The sequence below is a fragment of the Caretta caretta genome, chromosome 2, assembly GCF_965140235.1.
Source record: "Caretta caretta isolate rCarCar2 chromosome 2, rCarCar1.hap1, whole genome shotgun sequence".
Classification (NCBI taxonomy): Eukaryota; Metazoa; Chordata; order Testudines; family Cheloniidae; genus Caretta; species Caretta caretta.
The window spans coordinates 266,386,248-266,409,154 of NC_134207.1; the positions used below are offsets into that span (position 1 = coordinate 266,386,248).

Genomic DNA, 22,907 nt, shown 5'->3' on the forward strand with positions numbered 1-22,907 from the left:
AGAACCAAGAGGGCAAAGGGCGTTACCCACTTTCTAGATGGAACCTGCAGTAAATCAGGGAGGCTAAAGCATTGCATGCCCTGAGTGCTAAATTTTCCAAACTGACAATTGATTTTGGGTGTCTCAAACCTTAGAGAGACTTTGAAGGGGCCACATTTTCGGAGGGCAGCTGCTCAGCACTTTCTGAAAACCAGGCCCCTTTGAGGACATCCCGTGTTGGGCACCCATAGTTGCTAGTCACTTTTAACAAGTTGGGCCTTAGTGTCTGGATCTCTGCTGCAATAGGGCAGGGGTTGGGTCTCTTTAATGAGGATGGCGTGTGACTCCTCATTGGGGGGTTTTCATTGGCCAGTAGCAAAGTCAGGTGACTCACTCTGCTTCCATATTGTGGGAGGAGATTAGGGACATGAACCAGAGGACAACAGTTTAGGTTTGCAGAATGGCAATTTATTACGCACAGGAGCCCTGGTGAGCAGCCCTGCAACGGCTGCTAAGCGGCGGATAGAAGCAGACACTCTGAAGCTGTTGAGATTGTTATGAGCCTGGCTTCCGATGGTGCTTCCAGTGGAGGGGAAATGGAGCCACAGCTGGGTCTGGCAGCATCGGCTCGCTTTCATCTCCTCTCTTTCTGGATCTTCTTAGCCAAGGGCGATACCTATACCGGCACGAATGATTTTCCCTTTATGTCTGCGAAGAAACCTGCCAGCTCTTTTCCTGAATCTACTCCAGCGGCCCCGTGTGACGATATTAGGCTAGAGAGAAAAGAAGTCAGGGTTAGCATCTCCACGCAGACTGAAACTGGCTCCTGCAGCTCAGGGAATGTTACTTTGTTCCCTCTTGTGTTTCATTTGTTATTAGCAATGACTAGAGGCCCCAACTTTGAGGAGGGCTGCGGTAGTTGCTGTAAGACACGCACAGTGGGCGACAGTCTCTGCCCCAAGGGGATTACAGTCCAGATAGACAGAGGGGGAAAGGGTGAGGGGTGAGAGTGTGACATGCCTGAGGTCACACAGCTGGTCAGTAGCAGAGCAGGAAGTAGAGCCCAGGTCTCCTGAGTCCCAGTCCAGTGCCCTCTCCCCTGGAGCACATGGCCTCTCCAGAACAAAAGAGAGCATCCAATCAGTGTCACTGTGGGCCTAGGTGGCTAGTGGGGGAGAGGAGTAGCCTTCAGGAGTGTTCCCGTTGGACTCTGGACAGGGGGTGACATCGCTCTGTGGCTCTGAGGGAGGGGCAGGAGCTTGCCTGCTGCGGGGACAGTGTGCTAGGGCCGTGCCATTGAAGGCACAGGATTATAGACTCAGCCCTTATCCCCTGGCCCTTTACTGTCTGTAACCCTTACGCCCACTTTGGGTAGGTCCCTGCTGTAGAGCAAGAAGAAAGGGCCATGCCTGGGGCCTTTTGTCTGCTGTGTGGGACCAGGGGCCATTCAGTGTCTGCATCATACAACGTATGTAAATGTCACTGCCAGACAAAGGCAGGTGGTGAGGATCCTCCCCAGAGCCCCCTGCCCTTGCCCCGCTCCCAGGCACCGTCTGGAGCTTTAGGTTTCTTATGTATCCCAGTGAGATTAGAATTTGCTCCCTGCGGTTTTGCTGGCGGCTGTAGGGTTCCATCTCCAGGCCTGTGGGGCAGGAGGCCTTTGCCAGCTCACTGCCAGCAGGTGGAGCTGGACACTTGTTCTGGGAACACTTGTGCAGTGTGAAATACCTGGCCAAGATCTCAGCGAGGGAAACCCTTATCCCTGCATCAGCCCAGCTGTGAGCAGAGAGGAGGCCCTCTCGGCCACTCACCTCCTCAGACGCCTCCTCGCATTTGATAATGACGGAAGCAGGGTCCTGTTCAGTGGAGAAGAATCCAGAGCAGTCTTTGACCAGCTGTAAGGGAGAGAAAAGAGACCTCAGCATCTTACTGTCAGGGAGCGCTAACGCTCAGGCCTCTTGCATGTGGAGACCTGCTTCCCAGGGTGGTTTGGTCACAAGTTAAAGAGGACGTTGGGAGGCTCAGTCTTCGGGCTGGTTTGGACATCACTCTGGATCAGGACCCCATTGCGAGAGGAACTGTACAAACACAGACCAGAAAGATGATCCCTGCCCTGAGGAACTTTCAATCTAAGTAACCTTTGCTCATGTTCAATAGTTCCTTACTTTGCGAGCAGTCACTTTGCGATTCCTTGTGTACTCCAGATGAGTGAGAGGGGCCCACAGAGAACAGCATATGGGTAAATATAGACATAGACAAGGAGAGAATGAGCCAAAATCTGTACTCAGTTGAGCCAAGTGAAGCAGGATTTCTGTTAGGGCAGAGCATACCTATAGAACTGGAAGAGTGGACGTGCAGTTAAAGCACTGGGCTGCCATTTAGGAGACCTGGGTGGAATTCCCCACTCTGCCACTGTCCTGGTGTGTCACCCTGAGTGAGTCACATCACCCACCAGTGAGACGGGGATAAGAGCACTCCCTCTCGGCCAGCCTGTCTCTGTCTGGTCTATTTAGATTGTGAACTCTCTGGGGCGGAGCAGGGAGTGTCTGAATTTATGCAACACTTGGCACCATGCGGCCCTGATCTCATTAGGAACGTCAGTGCACCATGAATAATATTTTACACGAGCTGCGTCCCCTTCTCCTTTTGACTTCAGTGAGGGTTCCCCGGTAGTACGGTGCCCCAGCTGACAACAGCAAACTGGAGATTAAAAACCATCCAGTCCTATAATTAGTGGATAATTAGTGGATGGATGAATGGATGGATGTTGTTTGTGACATTGATGTAAGGATTGGTAAGGAGGCTACTGTGGAAAAGGCACTGTCCCATGGCCCCATTCCTTCATGTCTTTGCTGGAAACACACGTTTTCAGTGAAGCTTCGGGACCTGACAGATGCTATTGGTCAACTTAAGGTACAAAGGGAGGTGTCTGCATGCAGCAAGTGATCCTTACCCCATCTTCTTTGAATTCACACTGGCTGATGTCGCGTTTCTCTTTTACCGGGCACACTGTCTCTTGAACAGTGAATGTCAGCGGTTGGATAGTTTTTGAAGACACGTCCTAAGAAGAAATTCAATGAAAGAACAAAATAAACATTCACTGTGAGCAACAAGGCACCAGGCTCCACTTTGGCCTTGTAATTATTTTCTATTCTATTACAGTATCGCCCAGAGCCGCATTGTGCTAGGAGCTGTTCAAACACATACGCAGATGAGGCCCTTATGCAAAAAGATTCCAGTCTAAGCACAATGTAAGTATTGACTTGTTCTAGTCCAGTGGTTCTCAAATTTATTTGATCACACCCCCCTTCTTTGTATCTATAGTCATTTATCTCTCCCTGCTCTCCCACCACTCAAATACATAGACTGCTTCCCAGGGGATCAGAGAGCAGCGGCTGCGGGGTGGGCGTCCAGCTCTGTAGGCAGCGCCCCACCAGCAGCAGCGCAGAATAAGGGTGGGGTGGCAATGTGAAATATCACTTTTCACAGCACACTTAGTGTCCCGTTGCCACTCTTACTTCTTCACTGCTGCTGTTACCCCAGGGCTGACAGCCAGGTTCCCACTGCCCAGTGCTGACAACGGGAGCCCTGCCATTGCCTCCAGGTGAGTGATTGCGGGACAGGGAAAAGAACCCAAGCCTGGGCTGTCTCCTGGTGAGGGATGGAGGGATGGGAGGGAGAGCCTGGGTGGCAGGATTCTGGCAGTGACTGACTCGGGGCAGTGGCATTCAGGCCGTGACTGTCCCGGGGAGGCGGGGCCTCTGGCTGTCAGCCCCAGAGTGGCAGGACTCCATCTGTTCCCTTTATCCCCTCCCACCACCGCCCGGGTGTGCACGGCCCTTCTGCATGAGCCCAATCCGCCAGGTCTGACAGTATGTATTTGTACAGCACCTAGCACAATGGGGCCATGGTCTTGGCTGGAACCTGTAGATGCTGCTGGGATATAAATAATATATCAATTCGGTCCCTCCAGGAAGAATAGTGCCCAGCGCTTTGTTGCCACTTAATAAATAATGACAATAAGGGATTATCAAATGTCTTTACATTAAATCTGTCTTCTACATACTACTTAATATGAATTCTCTTCGCAAGGAGACCCAGGGAGGCATTTAATTCAAATAATTTTTCCTCTTAAACCTTTTTAAACCTTCCAAACTCCATGCCTTTAATGACCAATAATCAGTATTTATTTGTAAAGGCTCAGAACCCAGACAAACAAAACAAAACAAGTGTATTACTTTAAGAACACTCAAGAATTGTGAGCCAACTGCATGATTTTTTCAGGGCAGACTCATTCTCTTTGAACACTTATGCTGGCCACCGCCTTTGTGCCAGGCGCTGTACAAACACAGAGTAAGACGGTCCCAGCCCCGAGTTTCTCAGAGTATAATTCAAATGGAAAACAGGCTCTGCCTGCTGTATCTGAATGAACTGCTGCTCTCAGGCCCTTCCTCTGCAGCAGCACCAGGAAGCTGCTGTGTGGTAATACAGGGAAATAGCTGTCTGTCTGCTACCCGTCCCTGCACATATTTCACTCCCTCTTTATAACCAATTTTGGCCATGCTGCTTTCAGTGACTCGAGTTGGCTGGTTTATAAATTCTCTGTCCTTCCCCTTCCCCTAACCACTGCCTACTTGGATTGTGAGCAGAAACTGTTTTCATAAGTGCCTGGAGGGTACCTAGCCCATAGCCAGCACCACCAGAAATCAGCCCTGGATAATAACAGTAAGGGTGCAAATACCAGACTGTAGGTACAGGAGTCTAGCACCAGAGGCCAGCGATTTCCCATTGACCTGCTCTATGAGCTCAAGCGGCATCGAATTTACACAGTCCCACAAAGCGATTCCCCAGGTCACTCACCCAGTCTGGCTGCGGCTCAGCTTCCAGGAGCCGATAGGCCAGTGTTATATCTGGCTCTTGGTTGTAGAGCTGAACTGCAGCTAAAACCGCATCCTCGTGGGTTGGCAGAGGGGATGATGATGGCGCGGGGGCTGCTGTGACCACCCCGACAATCAGCAGGACTTTCAGGCAGGTCTCCATCGTATGCCCTGTGGGATTCAGTGAGAGCTGGGTGGGCAGCCCAATCACCCCTGGGGGAAGCCCTTTTATACGCTGCCTCCTCTGTATGGGCTAATGCCTCATTGGCTGCCTGCTTCCGTCCTCCCTTAACAGGTGACTATTCCCCATCCATCTGCAGGACGTTTCTATTGGCCACCCTACTGGAGCAGGCACAGAGGGGAAGTCGGTAAGAGGAAAAGGAGGATTTTTTCAAATAAATTGCTGAAATCGTGTGCACCAATTGCAAAACAACCCATGGTAGTGGGTAGAGGGTATCCAGGGCCCCCTGTATTGGGAAGGGCTGAGCTACGTGTCTTAATTCTGTTGGGCCAGATCCTCGTCTGGTATAGTTGCCATAGCTCCATCGGCTTTCATGGATCTACGCTGATTTACATGAATAGAAGACCTGTCCCCTAAAGTCCAGACAACCAGAGCTTTACCCAACAGCTCTGTCCAGAAATCACACAACAAGCATTCCCCTAGAGCCAGTCAGTAGGCCCAGGTCATTGGTTTTGATGGTGCCACCACTAAATCCAAGGGGACTGTACAGTGCATTAACAATGGATAACCACACATCGGACTGCTCCTGACAGGCCAACCTGCTCTTTTGTATCCCTAGCAATGGGGCTCCCCCGTGTCCAATAGGAGGACCCTGTTCCAAAGCCTGAGAGGTTTTTCTATCATGAAAAGAAAAGGAGTACTTGTGGCACCTTAGAGACTAACCAATCAAATAAATTGGTTAGTCTCTAAGGTGCCACAAATACTCCTTTTCTTTTTGCAAATACAGACTAACACGGCTGCTACTCTGAAACCTTCTATTATGAAGTCTTCCTGTGAGTCAGTCTAACCCGTCCCTTCTTAATGTTATCCCATTGCTCCTAGTCATACCCCTAACCCCCTTTCCAAATGTTTCCCCCTCTCACAAGGTTAAGTCCTTTGTAGGCTGCTATCCTTTTTTCATTATCCTGTATTTACAGTTGGCCAATTTTCAGTGCACGTGGCTGTGTCCCTACCCAAGAAAAGTTGAATTAATTTTGAGAGTCTGATTTCATGAGAGACTGTCTCAAATGTGTTACTAAAAGCCAGTTATATCCTATCTGCCACTTCCTCTTCATCCACTGGTCCTGCAGTTCTGTCAAGCACCATCAAACTATCAGATCTCTTCTGTGTGATTCGAGCACGTTCTCTGTGTCCTCTGAGTGGGGCTCTCACAATACTTTCCCTCCTACATAAAATACTGTCAACAGTGTGGACGGTATTCCTGGCTGAGAAGTCCCCTTCATCAGGATTCTGCTGCGGGATAAGAACAGGAAGTCTCAGGATTCTTTCTTCAGCTCATTTCCTGCACATTCTGGCTGACCGTTTACTACGGTTTGGTAATCCAGGCAGGACGGTCGGGGTTTGTAACTGACAATTCCATCCCTCCCTGCGCGGTTTGTGAATTAAAGCTGGTGCTGCGTCACGTGGGGTTGGGTGGCAGTGCACTCATACCACTTACTTCTCTATCAGTCAGTTGCTAGAAGTTCTTGAAGTGTTTTATAACACTCCCCTATTAGCTCATCTGATCCTTGTGTCGTGATAACATTTAATTTACTTATTATAATTATTGTAAAACCATAATCACAAAATCATATTTTGTCCACCTAAAATTTCCCTCTCAGCCTAGGCAGTGCCTCTTGCATGTGCCCCCCGGGGTACAGCTTGATGCAGAGTTGTACTTGGTCACAGTTTGGATTCTGATGACTGAATTTGGCCATTATTTTGCAAACCCTGTCAACTCCATGTGTGACTTCCAGCAAGTCACTTTATCTGTCTGAGGCTCAGTTCCCCATCTGTGAATAGCGATCCTTACTTTCTCCCACTCTTCCTCCGTATTGCCTGTTTAGATTGAACACTCATAAAGGCAAGGACTCTCTTGTTGTGTCTGCGTACAGCGCTTAGCATAATAGACCTTGGTTGGTGTCTGTAGGTGCTAGTGTCCTATGAATAAGAAGACTGAGGTGCATGGCGGTGAAGAATTCAGCTCCTAGTCTTTATCTCCGGGCACTCTATTGAATAGTGGTTGCTCTGAGAGTCTCACTGCAGCTCTGTTGGAACCCCAAGGTTTAGCACTGCTCAGCCAGGGGCCTGCAAACATTTGCAGTCTCCTTCTTGAGGGTGCATCTGTAACAAGATGTTGCTTTTGTATCTGTCAGATGTCTCCCTGCTTTCTCCTTGCAGCTCTCCGGCACAAACCTGATCACTGCACCCTGCTTATCCCAACACTCCTGCTTAACTGAAATGTGCGGGGTTCTTCTTGGTTTGCCCTGTGTTACCAGCGTGTCTGCACTGCAGTGAAATCCTCCGACCACCGAGCACAGGCTCCTCCATCTGCAGCACAACCTGCCCTTGGGAAACTGACCAGCATTTATCCCTCCTGGCTGTCCAGGTCCCTCAAGCAGCTCTTTCTCCAGACCTCACTGGCATATCTTCCCTGTATGCCCAGTCCCCCAAATCTGGAGGGAAGCTGCCTCCTTCATAGCCAGCCAGCACCTCATTCCTGTGTCCCCACTCCCCAGATCCTGGAATCCAGCCCCTCCCTCCAGGGCCAGCCAGTATTGATTCCAACACAATCCTCACTGCTCATACGGTCCCCACAACCATGCCATGCAGCAGGTTCCTCCAGAACTCCCTAGCTCTCTTCCGTGGAAGGAGCTGCCCCTGCAGGCCTTGAACTCTGTTTCCAGAGTTTGGGGGATCCGGAGCACAGAGATCAAAGCCTCAGATTTCAGGAAACTTGTTTCCATAGAGTTTTGTGTGTCCTCCTGAAGCCTTCAGCTAATGAGACACCCCTAGTTTGCATGAAGTGCTTTTAAGACAGATTGGTTTGAAGAGGACCGTGGGGCCATCCCAGTACAGGCTGCCTTAAAGACTGCCCTCATCAATGGTGGCTACCAGCCAACTCCAGGCTTCATTCCTGGGGACAGTGCTTGGCGCAATGGGACTCTGATACCGGCACTGAATGGGGGCTGCTGTGATGCAAATCACTGGTAACAAGCAATTTTGCTATGAATTTTCCCCTAGAAATGGCTTTTCAGAGTTTTCAAATACCCATTGTCCATCACACACACAATACAGATATCTCAGAATAGTACACACCCATAGTGACTTTACACATGTGTGTTGTGTCCTCTTGTGTTGGACAGTCTGTGATTTACCTTACAGAGAAGTAAAGCGCCTTTCCTTTCTCGGGGTATGCTTTCGTTAGAGGAGACAAAGATAAATGGCATTTCTGTGCCTGGAACTCCCTGAAATGGAGATTATAATATTTCTCTAGACCCGGGTCTCAGGAGTGTTGGGAGGGTTAATTAGACAATGTCCGAGTACGTAAAATGTAATATACATTCTGCTATTAGAGCAAAGTACTACGACCTGAAAGAGCTGAGGACAGAGGCTATTCAGAGTGGGTCTCTCACCCTCACCTACACAGCACCGTAAAGTTATGGCAGTTGCCGGTTTGCTTCCCAAATGCTATGGAATTTCTTTTGCAAATGCAGGAAACAGAAGTTAGTTGGGTAACACCCCCAGCAGTTTGCTCACTGGAATAGGGTTTCCAGTCCATTTCTTTGCTGTGCTAAGTAAAACCCCAATTCCCCAGTATTGTGCAGACAGACAGACCCTGGCACCCGTGTGGCACCCCATTGTGTCTTCATTGGGGTCCATGGGGGCACAGGGTTCTGTCCTTTAGAATAACTGCTGATTTCGGGCTTAAAAGTGGGAGCACTTGTACTGTTCAGAGTAGAAATATGGTGCATTTTATAATAGTGAAGATAATTGACCACGGGAACAATTTACCTCGGGATGTTCTGGATTCTCCATCACTTGCCGGCTTTCAGTCAGGACGGGATCTCTTTCTAAAAGAGAGGCTCTCGCTCAAATGGAAGTTATGGGCTTGAGGCAAAAATGATTGGCTGAGGTTCTTTGGCCTGTCCTGTGTTCCACAGCAGATCAGACTAGACGCCCACAATGGTCTCTGGTGGACTTAACAACTATGACTGTATGAAAACTGTGAAGGTCGGCAGCAACGGTTCAGTTACATAGTTGATGTGGTTCCAAATTCCTTTCTCAGTGAAAGCTTGGAAGCTCCCTTATCTCTGCCTTTCCTTACAATGGCATCATTGTTAGCATGAGAACCTTCTTCTCTGCAGCTCCTGTCATTTGGACCAAGCATCAGTCTATCAGATGATATTGTATAAAAATTCCAAATCCACTCAGTCCCTGGGCTTTACCAGTGCCTCTCATATGTCAAACTCAATGAGGAGTTTAGTCATATAATGACAAGCGAGTGTTGCCCAGAAGTGTGTCTAGCAGTCTAAAATGTGTGCACAAAGTTGTCAGTCTGTCCTCCACCACACACCCACACTCTCTCTCTCTCTCTGTACGCAGTCTCCTAAGGCAGACATGCCATGACACACAATGAAGAAAATCATACCCTACCTATGGGATAAATTCCTTGCTGGTAACAGTGCCTCCTGATCTATAGAATTTAATGGAGTTATGCCTTTTACCATCTGGTGAAGTTCCCATTGATTATAACCTGGGTGCCTAGAGATGCAGGTACATTTGTCCCAAAAGGATCCCTAGCACAGTGGGTACAGTGAGATATCTCCCTGATGGTGGGTTTCCCTGACAGAGAGCCACAAGGGCTATTGCCCTCTGGACACTGAAAGCCGTACACTCTTGTGAATGTGGGGTGTGCAGCCTATCCCCATGATCTCAGCTGATTTGAGTTCCCATCTCTGCTACTCCTGGCATATTTGCCAACAGGTATTTCCTGCAAAAGGAAGCAACAGCTTTTGGGAAAACCCAAGTGCACAAACAATAAATCCCCCAAGGTCAGAGTAACAATTGGGGGGTGTCCTAATGGGGTGACATGATGGCCCTTCCCAGCACTGGATGGGGAGAGGTGGCATGATCCTGTTGGTGGGTCACTGTGGCCACGGCAGCCATCACATTCACTCCTTGGCAGCAGACAAGCAGCTGAGGGAGAAGAACTGGGTGTGACAGCTACTGCAACCCCCTGCAGGATCTTTGGGGACCAATGCATTAAACCTAGGAATGGCTTCGGTGTTTGTGTCCTACTCCCTGGGGGAGGGGTACCAGACCTCCTCCCGGAACTACAAACATCAGGGGAGGGAGTGATTAAGGCGAGTCACTAAAACTGAACCATTCTAGAAAGGGATCTGCCTCTGGAGAGATTTCAATATATTGGTTCAACACTGGGGTTTCCAGAGACAATCAGAGAACGGGCTTTTGGTATAAAAGGCTGCGTTTAAACTGACATGGATTCTGATCCAGCAATCTGACAGGATCTTCTGTCCAAGGGGGGCCCCAACCTTTGCGGAAGTGTTAGAAAGACTTTGGCCCAGTAGGGACCCCATAAGACTGGTGGGTGCTTCCTGGAATGTTTAGTGTGTGCTTAAATTGTGGGTGCCCAGGAATGAGGGTGGAGGTGGAAGGGTATCAAAAGAACAGTTAATGCTGAAATTATTCCAGATCTTAACTATCCTTATAGTTAGAAAGTATTTCCTAATAATTAGTATTTCCTAATAATAATAACAACCTAACTCTCCCTAGCTGTGGATAAAGCCCATTGCTTCGTGTCCTACCTTCAGTCTCCATGGAGAACCATGGATCCCCACCCTCTTTATAACAGCCCGTCACATATTTGAAGACTGTTATCGGGTCCCCCTCAGTCTTCTTTTCTCAAGCCTAAACATGCCCCGTTTTTCCCCCCTTTCCTCATAGGTCAGGTTTTCTAAACCTTTTATCATTTTGGTTGCTCTCCTCTGGTCTCTCTCCAATTTGTTATGTATTTTTTAAAGTGTGGGCCCCACAACTAGACACGGCATTCCAGCTGGGGTCTCACCCGTGCCCAGTAGAATGGAACAATGATCTCCTGGGTCTTACATATGACACTCCTGTTAACACACCCCAGAATGAGATTAACCTTTTTCAAAAGAACATCCTGTCATTGGCTCATATTCAGTTTGTGATCTCCTGTAACCCCAGATCCATTTCTGCAGTATTACCACCTAGCCAGTCATTGTCCATTATGTATTTGAGCATTTGATTTTTTCTTCCTTGGTGTTGTACTTTGCACTTGTCTTTACTGAATATTATTTTGTTGATCTCAGAAAAGTTCTCCAATTGATCAAGGTGATTTTGAATGTTAATCCTGTCCTGCAAAGTGCTTGCAACCCCTCTCAGCTTGGTGTCCTCTGCAGATTTTATAAGCATACTCTCCACTCCATTATCCACCTCATTAATGAAAATATTGAATAGTAACGGACCCAGGACAGACCACTGGAGGATACCATTAAATACACCCTCCCAGTTTGACTGTGAACATTCATAACTACTTTTTGAGTAGGTTTTTTTTAACCAGTGTTGCACCCACCCTTTAGTATTTCATCTAGACCACATTCCTCTCATTTGCTTATGCAAAACTCGTGGTGATCAGGGGAGGTCCTGGATAACTGGAAAAAGGCAAACATACTGCCCATCTTTAAAAAAGGGAAGAAGGAGAATCCGGGGAACTACAGACCAGTCAGCCTCACCTCAGTCACTGGAAAAATCATGGAGCAAGTCCTCAAGGAAACCATTTTGAAGCACTTGGAGGAGAGGAAGGTGATCAGGAACATTCAACATGAATTCACCAAGGGCAAGTCATGCCTGACCAACCTGATTGCCTTCTATGCTGAGATAACTGGCTCTGTGGATATGGGGAAAGCAGTTGACATGATATATCATGACTTTAGCAAAGCTTTTGATACGGCCTCCCACAGTATTCTTGCCAGCAAGTTAAAAAAGTATGGATCGGATGAATGGATTATAAGGTGGATAGAAAGCTGGCTAGATTGTCAGGCTCAACAGGTAGTGATCAATGGTTTGATGTCTAGTTGGCAGCCAGTATCAAGTGGAGTGTCCCAGGGGTCAGTCCTGGGGCCGGTTCAACATCTTTATTAATGATCTGGATGATGGGATGGATTGCACCCTCAGCGAGTTTGCAGATGACACTAAGCTGGGGGAAGAGGTAGATATGCCGGAGGGTAGGGATAGGGTCCAGAGTGACCTTGACAAATTGGAGGATTCGTCCAAAATAAATCTGATGAGGTTCAACAAAGACAAGCGCAGAGTCCTGCACGTAGGATGGAAGAATCCCATGCACCTCTACAGGCTGGGGACCGACTGGCTAAGCAGCAGTTCTGCAGAAAAGGACCTGGGGATTACAGTGGATGAGAAGCTAGATATGAGTCAGCAGTGTGCCCTTGTTGCCAAGAAGGCTAACAGCATAGTGGGCTGCATTAGTAGGAGCATTGCCAGCAGATCGAGGGACGTGATTATTCCCCTCTATTTGGGACTGGTGAGGCCACATCTGGAATATTGCGTCTACACTCCAGAAAGGATGTGGACAAATTGGAAAGAGTCCAGCAGAGGGCAACGAAAATGATTAGGGGGTTGGGGCACATGACTTATGAGGAGAGGCTGAGGGAACTGGGCTTGTTTAGTCTGCAGAAGAGTGAGGGGGGATTTGATAGCAGCTTTCAACTACCTGAAGGGGGGTTCCAAAGAGGATGAAGCTCGGCTGTTCTGAGTGGTGGCAGATGACAGAACAAGGAGCCATGGTCTCAAGTTGCAGTGGGTGAAGCACTGGAATGGGTTGCCCAGGGAGGTGGTGAAATCTCCATCCTTAGAGGTTTTTAAGGCCTGGCTTGACAAAGCCCTGGCTGGGATGATTTAGGTGGGGTCCTGCTTTGAGCAGGGGGTTGAACTCGACCTCCTGAGGACTCTTTCAACCCTAATCTTCTATGATTCTATGAAATGTCATGTGGCACATCTACTGCTTCACCTCACACGCTGGCCAATAGCCTGACAAAAAAAGAAATTAAGTTGATTTGGCATGATTAGTTCTTGACAAATCCATTTTGTCTACTACTCATCATGCTGTTCTACTCTAGGCGCTTACACATGGATTGTTTAATGGTCTGTTTGAGTAACTTTCCAGGTATTGAAGTTAGGCTGACTGTCTGTAATTCCCTTTGTTCCCTTTTTTTAAAGAGAGGTACCGTGTTTTCCCTTCTGTAGTCCTCTGGGACCACACATACCCTCCATGAGTTCTGGAAGATAATTGCTACTGGTACAAAGATTGCTTCAGATAGTTTATTAAGTACCCTAGGGTGAATGGCATCCGTCCTTGACAACTTGAATACATCTAACTTATTTAAATATTCTTTAATCTGTTTTCCCTATTCTGGCTTGTGTTCCTTCCCCCTTCTTGATAAGCATCTCGTCACAATCAACACTTTTAGTGAAGACCGAAGTAAAATAAGCATCAAAATCCTCAGTCTTTTTGGTGTTGTCTATTATTAGCTCTCCTTCCCTCTTAAATAGCAGACCTGCACTTTCCTTCATCTTACTTTGCTCCTAGTGGGTTTATAGAACCTCTTCTTATTGCCTTGTATGTCCCTTGCTAGGTGTGACTTATTTTGTGTCTTAGCCTTCCTGGTTTTCTCCCTACATACTTGGGTTGTTCTTTTCTACTCATCCTTAGCAATTTGTCCATGATTCCACTTTATGATTTTCAGGTCTCTAGAGAGCACCTGATACAGCCATATTGGCCTCTTGTCACAGACTCAAAGGACTCATGCTCTCTCTCGGCTCTGTACGGTCCCTGGGAGGAACCCCCTTCAGTGTGACAGCCCTTCTCAGGGGTCCACTCTCCCTCGGGGGTTAAGCCATAGGCCCCTCCGCCTCCTGGAACTGCACCTCTCTGAGCCCTCAGCTCGCCTGTCTCTTGCCGTGGGCCCCCTCAGGGAGTCCACTCGCTCTGGACCTCGGGGCCTCCACACCCAGAGGGAATAATGCAACCCTGATCTCTAGACCTGAGTGACTCTTAGCCAGCATAAAACAGAAGGGTTTATTGAGCATCTGAACACAGCATAGGAAACTCTCAGGGCCTCAGGCCTAGCATCCTTCAGCACAGTACATCTAGGTCTCTCCGGTCTCCAGGTGGGCTCTGGCTGCTCTCTCCTCCGAGCCCAGAACCCCCTCCTTCCAGCTGGGCATCCGATATCACCGTCCCCCAAGTCCCACCTCTGTCCTTTGTCTTCTGTCCCAGGTAAACAGGCCGCCTGGGCCTCCTCTTCTCTCAACCTCTCCTCTCATCCATCCTTTGTTTCCCCTTTGGCTGGAACCGGCTGGTCAGGTCACTGGGGACCTCTCTCCACGGTCCATTGTCCTCCCACTGGCCAGAACCGGCTGTGACTCCCAAGCTGGGCCTCCCGGTAACCAGGTCACCAGTCGCTGGGGTACCCATTCTCCAGGCCATTTGCTGGCCCTCTGTAACAACAAACTCCCTCTCCCACCACCACCTTGTTAAACCAGAAACACCCAGGGAAACTGAGTCTCACTCCCCTCTGCATGCAAACCATTGAAAACAACAGGAACCCCCCTTGCTTCCTCACATCTCTTCCCCACCCCTTTGAGTCTGAACTGAGCGGGGTCACTTAGCCAGTCACCTGGGGAAGTTCAGGGCCCCCGCCTCATGGTAAAGCATCGGCTATAACATTGGCACTCCCCTTCACATGGGCCATAACCCTGGAGGAGCAGGCTCCATCTCAGGAGCTTGGCATTAATCCCTTTTATTTGGTGAAGCCACGTCAGGGGCGAATGGTCAATGTGCACAGTAAAGCGCTGCCCAAAGAGATACGGCTGCAGCTTTTTAGCGGCCAGCACCATGGCCAGGCATTCCTTCTCTATGGCCGTTAACCCAATTAAGACCCTTGGTGGCTGAAGCCGGGGCCTGTGTGTGCTATTTCAACCCATTCCCTTAGGGCCCCCTGAGGCCAATATTTTGCCATCTTGTGGTGGATGAATGAAAATCCCAGTTTCTAAAGCATTACATGCCCTGAGTCCTACATTTTCCAAAGTGACCATTGATTTTGGGTGTCTCCAAATTTAGAGAGATCTTGAAGGGGCCACATTTTCAGAGGGCAGCTGCTCAGCACTTTCTGAAAACCAGGCCCCTTTGAGGACATCCTGTGTTGGGCACCCAAAATTGCTAGTCACTTTTAACAAGTTGGGCCTTAGTGTCTTGATCTCTGTGGCAATTGGGCAGCGAATGGATCTCTTTAATGAGGGTGGCGTGTGACTCTTACTCCGGGTCTTTCATTGGCCTGTTGCACAGTCTGGTGACTCACTCTGGTTCACGTCTCTAATCTCCTCCCACAATATGGAAGCAGAGGACTACAGTATAGGTTTGCAGAATGGCAATTTATTATGCAGAGGGGCCCTGGTGAGCAGCACTGAAAGAGTGGATAAGTGGTAGGTCGAAGCAGATGCTTTGAAGTTGTTCAGATTGTAATAAGCCTGGCTACCAGTGGGGTTTCCAGTGGAGGAGAAATGGAGGCACAGATGGATCTTCTCTATTTCTGGATCTTGTTAGCCAACCATTTTGAGAGTAGCAGTAAGGATGTTCAAACCATGCTGACGAAAAAATTTGCCAGCTCCTCTCCAGAATCTTTTCCAGCGGCCCCGTGTGACGATATTAGGCTAGAGAGAAAAGAAGTCAGGGTTAGCATCTCCACGCAGACTGAAACTGGCTCCTGCAGCTCAGGGAATGTTACTTTGTTCCCTCTTGTGTTTCATTTGTTATTAGCAATGACTAGAGGCCCCAACTTTGAGGAGGGCTGCGGTAGTTGCTGTAAGACACGCACAGTGGGCGACAGTCTCTGCCCCAAGGGGATTACAGTCCAGATAGACAGAGGGGGAAAGGGTGAGGGGTGAGAGTGTGACATGCCTGAGGTCACACAGCTGGTCAGTAGCAGAGCAGGAAGTAGAGCCCAGGTCTCCTGAGTCCCTAGCCAGTGCCCTCTCCCCTGGAGCACATGGCCTCTCCAGAACAAAAGAGAGCATCCGACCAGTGTCACTGTGGGCCTAGGTGGCTAGTGGGGGAGAGGAGTAGCCTTCAGGAGCGAGTGTTGCTGCTGGACTCTGGACAGAGGGTGACATTGCTCTGTGGCTCTGAGGGAGGGGAAGGAGCTAGGGCCGTGCCATTTAAGGTGCAGGATTATAAGCAGCCCTTATCCCCTCCCGCTTTGCTGTCTGGAACCCTTACAGCCACCTTGGGCAGGTCCCTGCTCTAGGGTAAGAAGGAAGGGCCATGCTGGGGCCTTTGCCTGGTGTGTGGGACCAGAGGCCATTCAGTGTCTGCATCATTCAACGTTTGTAAATGCTGCTGCCAGACAAAGGCAGGTGGTGAGGAGCCTCCCCAGACCGCCCTGCCCTTGCCCCGCTCCCAGGCACCGTCTGGAGCTTTAGGTTTCTTATGTATTCCATTGAGATTAGAATTTGCTCCCAGCGGTTCTGCTGGCAACTGTAGGGTTCCACCTCCAGGCTCATGGGGCAGGAGGCCTTTGACAACTCACTGCCAGCAGATGAGCTGGACACTTGTGCAGTGCGAAATACCTGGCCAGGATCTCAGTGAGGGAAAACCGTAACCCTGCCTCAGCCCAGCCGTGAGCAGAGAGGAGGCCCTCTTGGTTACCCACCTCCTCAGACGCCTCCTCACATTTGATAATGACGGAAGGGGGGTCCTTTTCAGTGGAGAAGAATCCAGAGCAGTCTTTGACCAGCTGCAAGGGAGAGAAAAGAGACCTCAGCATCTGCCTGTCAGGGAGTGATAACGCTCAGACCACTCGCATGTGGAGACCTGCTTCCCAGGGTGGGTTGGTCACAAGTTCAGCAGGAGGTTGGGAGGCTCGACCTTGGGCCTGGTTTGGGCATCACAGTGGATCAGGACCCCATTGTGCTAGGGAAAGTACAAAACACAGACCAGAAGGATGGTCCCTGCCCCAAGGAGCTCACAATCTAGGTAACCCTGGCTCATGTTCAATAGCACCTTACTTTGCAAGCAGTCACTGTGCAATCTGTGGGATTCCTTGAGTGATGAGTGAGAGGGGCCCACAGAGAACAGCATATGGGTAAATGTAGATATAGACAAGGAGAGAATGAGTCAAAATCTATACTCAGTTGAGCCAGGCGGGGCTGGATTGCTGTTAGGGCAGAGCATGCTTATGGAACTAGAAGCAGGGTCTTGCAGTTACAGCGATGGGCACAGATTCAGGACACCTGGGTTGAATTCTCCACTGTGTCTCTGTCCTGGTGTGTGACCTTGGGTCACATCACCCACCAGTGAGACGGGGATAAGAGCACTCCCCCTCGGCCAGCCTCTCTCTGTCTGGTCTATTTAGATTGTGAACACTTTGGGGCGGGGACTGTCTGTGTCTGTGCAGCACCTGACACCATGGGGCCCTGATCTCATTAGGGATGTCAAAGTGCTAGTGTACCACGAATAATATTAGACACGAGCTGCATCCCCTTCACCTTTGGACTTCAGTGAGGGTTCCCCGGTAGAACGGTGCCCCAGCTGACAACAGCAAACCAGAGATTAAAAACCACGTAGTCCTATAATTAGGGGTTGGATGAATGAATGTATGTCATCTGTTACCTTGATGGAAGGATCAGTAATAGGATACAGCGGAAGAGGCACTGTACTGTAGCACCTTTCCTTCCTTTACGTCTCTGCTTGAAGCATATATTTTCTACGAGGCTTGGGGATCTGAGAGATGCTGTTGAGCATCTGTGTGGTCAGTGAGATAGAAGAGCAGAGGGAGGGGTCTCCATGCAGGGAGTGATCCTTACCCCGTCTTCTTTGAATTCACACTGGTTGATGTCATATTTCTCTGATACCAAGCACACTGTCTCTTTCACAGTAAATCTCAGCGTTTGGATAGTTTTAGAAGACATGTCCTAAGAAGTTCAATGAATAAGGAAAATTAACATTCACAGTGAGCAACAAGGAACTTTGGCCTTGTAAATATTTTTCTTTTATGTTACAGTATTGCCCAGAAACCCAGATTGGCATTAGATCCGCATTGTGCTAGGCGCTGTTCACACACACACACAAGGCCCTTGCCCTAAAGAGAATGTAAATATTGACTTGTTCTATTCTACTGAACTAAACAGTTATTAATAATCATTCTCAGCAGTAGTCTAGGGCCTTGAATTTTTCAAATGCTGTTCAAATATAAATCCAGGAATGCTTGTGGCACCTTAGAGACTAACCAATTTATTTGAGCATAAGCTTAAGCTGTAGCTCACGAAAGCTTATGTTCAAATAAATTGGTTAGTCTCTAAGGTGCCACAAGTACTCCTTTTCTTTTTGCGAATACAGACTAACACGGCTGTTACTCTAAATCCAGGAATGTAACTTCATGTGCTGTGGCCTAACTCTGATGTAAGCTCCTTTGTCTTAAATGGAGCTGATTTGCATCAGATGAGGGTCTGGCCCATGTTTCTACAGCATGAACAAATAATTAGTATCTTGCAATTCTCTTTCTTCCTCCCACTTTCCTCTCCTGTTCCCTGCCCTTCTCTTAGAAAATCCAGTCACTGAATGTTTCTGCATGTGTTTTAATTGCTGAAAGTGCGATTCTGGTCTGAAATGACATTGTTCAAGTGAACTCCTGGGATTCCAGGTCTTATTGCCTCACTGTAATTTCTATATGTAGGTTCCTGTCTTGCAGAAGTTACTTGTGTGTGCAAGTGTTTGCAGAATCGGACCCCCAGTATCCTCCTTTTGGGCTTGATCATGAAACACTCTGAGCACTCCTGTGTGGTGCTGAGCACCCTCAACTTCCACTGACCTCACTGCGAGCAGAGGGTACTCAGTAGCTCACGGGATCAAGCCTTTCATTAAAAATATGGTTATTTCCCTAACTGTCAGTCTTGCCAATTGAATGTTTGCTCAAGCCTTGCTTTTGCTTTTCATGCCTCATCACGGGAGCCCAAGAAACAAGGTGCTGTTGATAATGTATGAGAAGGAACAAAATCCAGCTCCCGCTCTGCAGACCCAGCTGGAGTACAAAGGAGTGAGCATTTCTGTTAGCCATGGGCCACGATTTTAGAACATGGCTGGTGAGTTTGTGTGCCTCACAATTGGGTGCCCTATTTGAAGGGGGTCTGACTCTCAGAGTGCGGGTGCTGAGAACGTTCTGGAAATCAGACCCTTCTGAGGTGTTTCAAGTTGGGCACCTGAAATCACTTGTTACTTACAAAACTCTTGGCCCATAGCCGACAGTTCTGACTGTGAAAACGCAGATGGAGCCACTGTGCTGAACAAGGGGATGCCATTTTAGGCACTCCCACTTTTCAGAGCAAGGGCAGCATTTTAAAACGAATACAAACTTGTACTGAAGATAAATGGTAACTCTGACAACTTTTGCGGTCAACATAGGTGTCAGTGAACAGGGCATTAATGAAAAATTACATACATTAGAACATAGGATAGTGTATGCTTATTTTGATTGCAAGGTATTGCTCTGTGCCTCAGTTTCCCCCTCTAAAATGAGGATAATAATACGTCCTTTCTCCGACCCTTTGTCTTATCTATTTGGATTGTAAAGTTCTTCTAGGCAGGAACTGTATCTTACTATGTATTTGTACAGCACCTAGCACAATGGAGCTGTGGTCTTGGCTTGAACCTCTAGATGCTGCTGGGATATAAATATATCAATTAGGTCCCTCTGGGAAGAATAGTGCCCAGTGCTTTGTTAATAAATAATGACAATAAGGGATTAACAAATGTCTTTACATTAAATCTGTCTTCTCCATATTACTAAATTTGAATTCTCTTCTCAAGGAGACCCAGGGAGGGCACTGAATTCAAATGGTCTTTTCCTAAAGCTTTTTAAGCTTTCTAAGAGCCATATCTTTTAATGACCAATAATCAGTATTTATTTGTAAAGTTACAGAACCCAGACAGCAAAAAAAAAAAAAAAAAAAAAAAAGCCCACTAGAACTGCACTGGTATCTCTGTTAAATCGTGATTTTTAAGTCAATTGCATGATTTTTTCCGGGCGGACGCATTCTCTTTGAACACTTATGGCTGGCTACCGCCTTTGTGCCAGGCGCTGTACAAACACAGAGTAAGACGGTCCCTGCCCCGAGTTTCTCAGAGTATAATTCAAATGGAAAACATGCTCTGCCTGCTGAATCTGAATGAACTGCTGCTCTCAGGCCCTTCCTCTGCAGTGAGACCAGGAAGCTGCTGTGTGATAATACAGGGAAATAGCTGTCTGGCTGCTACCCGTCCCTGCACATATTTCACTCCCTCTTTATAACCAATTTTGGCCATGCTGCTTTCAGTGACTCGAGTTGGCTGGTCTATAAATTCCCTGTCATTCCCCTTCCCCTAACCACTGCCTACTTGGATTGTGAGCAGAAACTGTCTTTCTTGGCACAGCCAGAAATCAGCCCTGGATAATAACAGTAAGGGTGCAAATACCAAAGTGTAGGTACAGGAGCCTAGCATCACAGGGCTGCGATTCCCATTGACTCGCCCTATGAGTTTAAGCATCATCTAATAGGCCAAAAAGTGATTCCCCAGATCACTCACCCAGTCTGGCTGCGGCTCAGCTTCCAGGAGCCGATAGGCCAGTGTTATATCTGGCTCTTGGTTGTAGAGCTGAACTGCAGCTAAAACCGCATCCTTGTGGGTTGGCAGAGGGGATGATGATGGCGCGGGGGCTGCTGTGACCACCCCGACAATCAGCAGGACTTTCAGGCAGGTCTCCATCCTGTGCGCTGTGGGATTCAGTGAGAGCTGGGTCGGCAACCCTGTCCCTCCCGGGGAAAGCCCTTTTATACGCTGCCTCCTCCGTGTGGGCTAATGCCTCATTGGCTGCCTGCTTCATCCTCCCTTAACAGGTGACTTTTCTCCCTCCATCTGCAGGATGTTTCCATTGGCCACCCTGCTGGGGCGGGCACAGAGGGAGGTTGGTCAGGAGAAAAGGAGGATTTTTTCAAATAAATTGCTGAAATCGTGTGCACCAATGGCTAAACAGCCGATAGCTGGGGGGTGGCCAGGGGCCTCTGAACTGGGAAAGGCCAAGGTACCTGTACCTGTCTTGGTGTGAGTCAGCGTAGATCCATAAAAGCCAATGGAGCTAGGGTAACTATACCAGCTGAGGATCTGTTGGGCCAGAACCCCAGCTGCTATAAGTTGCCATTGCTCTATCTATGCTGACTTATATCAAGAACACACCTCTCCCCTAAAGTCCAGACAACCAGAGCTTTACCTGTCAGCTCTCAGTTCAGAAATCACACAACAAGCATTCCCCTAGAGCCAGTCAGTAGGCCCAGGTCATTGGTTTTGATGGTGTCACCACTAAATCCAAGGGGACTGTACAGTGCATCAACAATGGATAACCACACACCACACTGCTCCTCACTGGCGAACCTGCTCTTTTGTATCCCTAGCAATGGGGCTCCCCCGTATCCAATAGGAGGCCCCTGTTCCAAAGCTGGAGACATCTCACCATCATGAAGTCTTCCTATGAGTCATCCGAACCCATTCCTTCTTAATGTTATCCCATTGCTCCTAGTCATACCCCTAGCCCCCTTTCCAAATGGATCCCCCTCTCTTTGGGTTAACTCTTTTGTAGGCTGCTACCGCTTTTTCCTTATTCTGTATTTACATTGGCCAATTTTCAGCGCATGTGGCTGTGTCCCTACCGAAGCCAATTTCAATTAATTTTGAGAATCAGATTTCATGAGAGACTGTTTCAAACGTGTTACCAAGAGCCAGTTATATCCCATCAATCACTTCCTCTTTATCCACTGGTCCTGCAGTTCTGTCAAGCACAGCAATCAAACTGTCAGACTTCTTTTTATGTGATTAGAGCATGTTCTCTGTGTCCTCTGAGTGGGGCTCTCACAATACTTTCCCTCCTACACAAAATACAGTAAACAGTGTGGACGGTATTCCTGGCTGTGAAGTCCCCTTCATCAGGATTCTGCTGCAGGATAAGACCAGGAAGTCTCAGAATTCTTTCTTCAGCTCATTTCTTGCACATTCTGGCTTACCGTTTAGCTACAGTTTGGTAATCCAGGCAGGACGGACGGGGTTTGTAACTGACAATTCCATCCCTCCCTGTGCGGTATGTGAACTAAGGTATTGAGCAACAAAATGGCAAATTAAATTTAATGTGGATAAATGTAAAGTAATGCACATTGGAAAAGATAACCCCAACTATACATACAATATGATGGGGGCTAATTTAGCTACAACTAATCAGGAAACAGATCTTGGAGTCATCGTGGATAGTTCTCTGAAGACGTCCATGCATTGTGCAGCGGCAGTCAAAAAAGCAACCGGGATGTTAGGAATCATTAAAAAGTGATAGAGAATAAGATGGAGAATATCTTATTGCCCTTATATAAATCCATGGTACGCCCACATCTTGAATACTGCATGCAGATGTGGTCTCCTCATCTCAAAAAAGATATACTGGCATTAGAAAAAGTTCAGAGAAGGGCAACTAAAATGATTAGGGGGTTGGAACGGGTCCCATATGAGGAGAGATTAAAGAGGCTAGGACTTTTCATCTTGGAAAAGAGGAGACTAAGGGGGGCAATGATAGAGGTCTATAAAATCATGAGTGATGTGGAGAAAGTGAATAAGGAAAGTTATTTACTCGTTCCCATAATATAAGAACTAGGGGTCACCAAATGACATTAAGGGGTAGCAGGTTTAAAACAAATAAAAGGAAGTTCTTCTTCACTCAACGCACAGTCAACCTGTGGAACTCCTTGCCTGAGGAGGTTGTGAAGGCTAGGACTATAACAGGATGTGGCGGGTTTTGTACCTCATCTGCCTCTTTGATTCTGGGGTGGGGCAAGGTTAACCCCACCTCCCGGCTTCTACGCCAGTTCTACAACCTCCCTGGTAGTCAGGGCTGTATGGCCCAATGGCCAGAGTCCCTCTA

The 22,907-nt window shown here is 48.2% G+C and overlaps 1 protein-coding gene across 1 annotated transcript; it reads right to left on the reverse strand.

Annotated features, from left to right (window-relative positions):
• Window positions 1–425: 425 nt before the first annotated feature.
• Window positions 426–20,742, reverse strand: LOC125631118 (uncharacterized). Its single transcript, XM_075126081.1, has 8 exons — window positions 20,537–20,742; window positions 17,782–17,889; window positions 16,625–16,712; window positions 8,748–8,758; window positions 4,840–5,046; window positions 2,933–3,040; window positions 1,791–1,874; window positions 426–752 (listed from the first exon to the last, which is right to left on the reverse strand). The coding sequence occupies exons 1-8, from the start codon at window positions 20,714–20,716 to the stop codon at window positions 639–641; spliced, it is 900 nt and encodes a 299-aa protein (XP_074982182.1). The 5' UTR covers window positions 20,717–20,742; the 3' UTR covers window positions 426–638.
• Window positions 20,743–22,907: the final 2,165 nt, after the last annotated feature.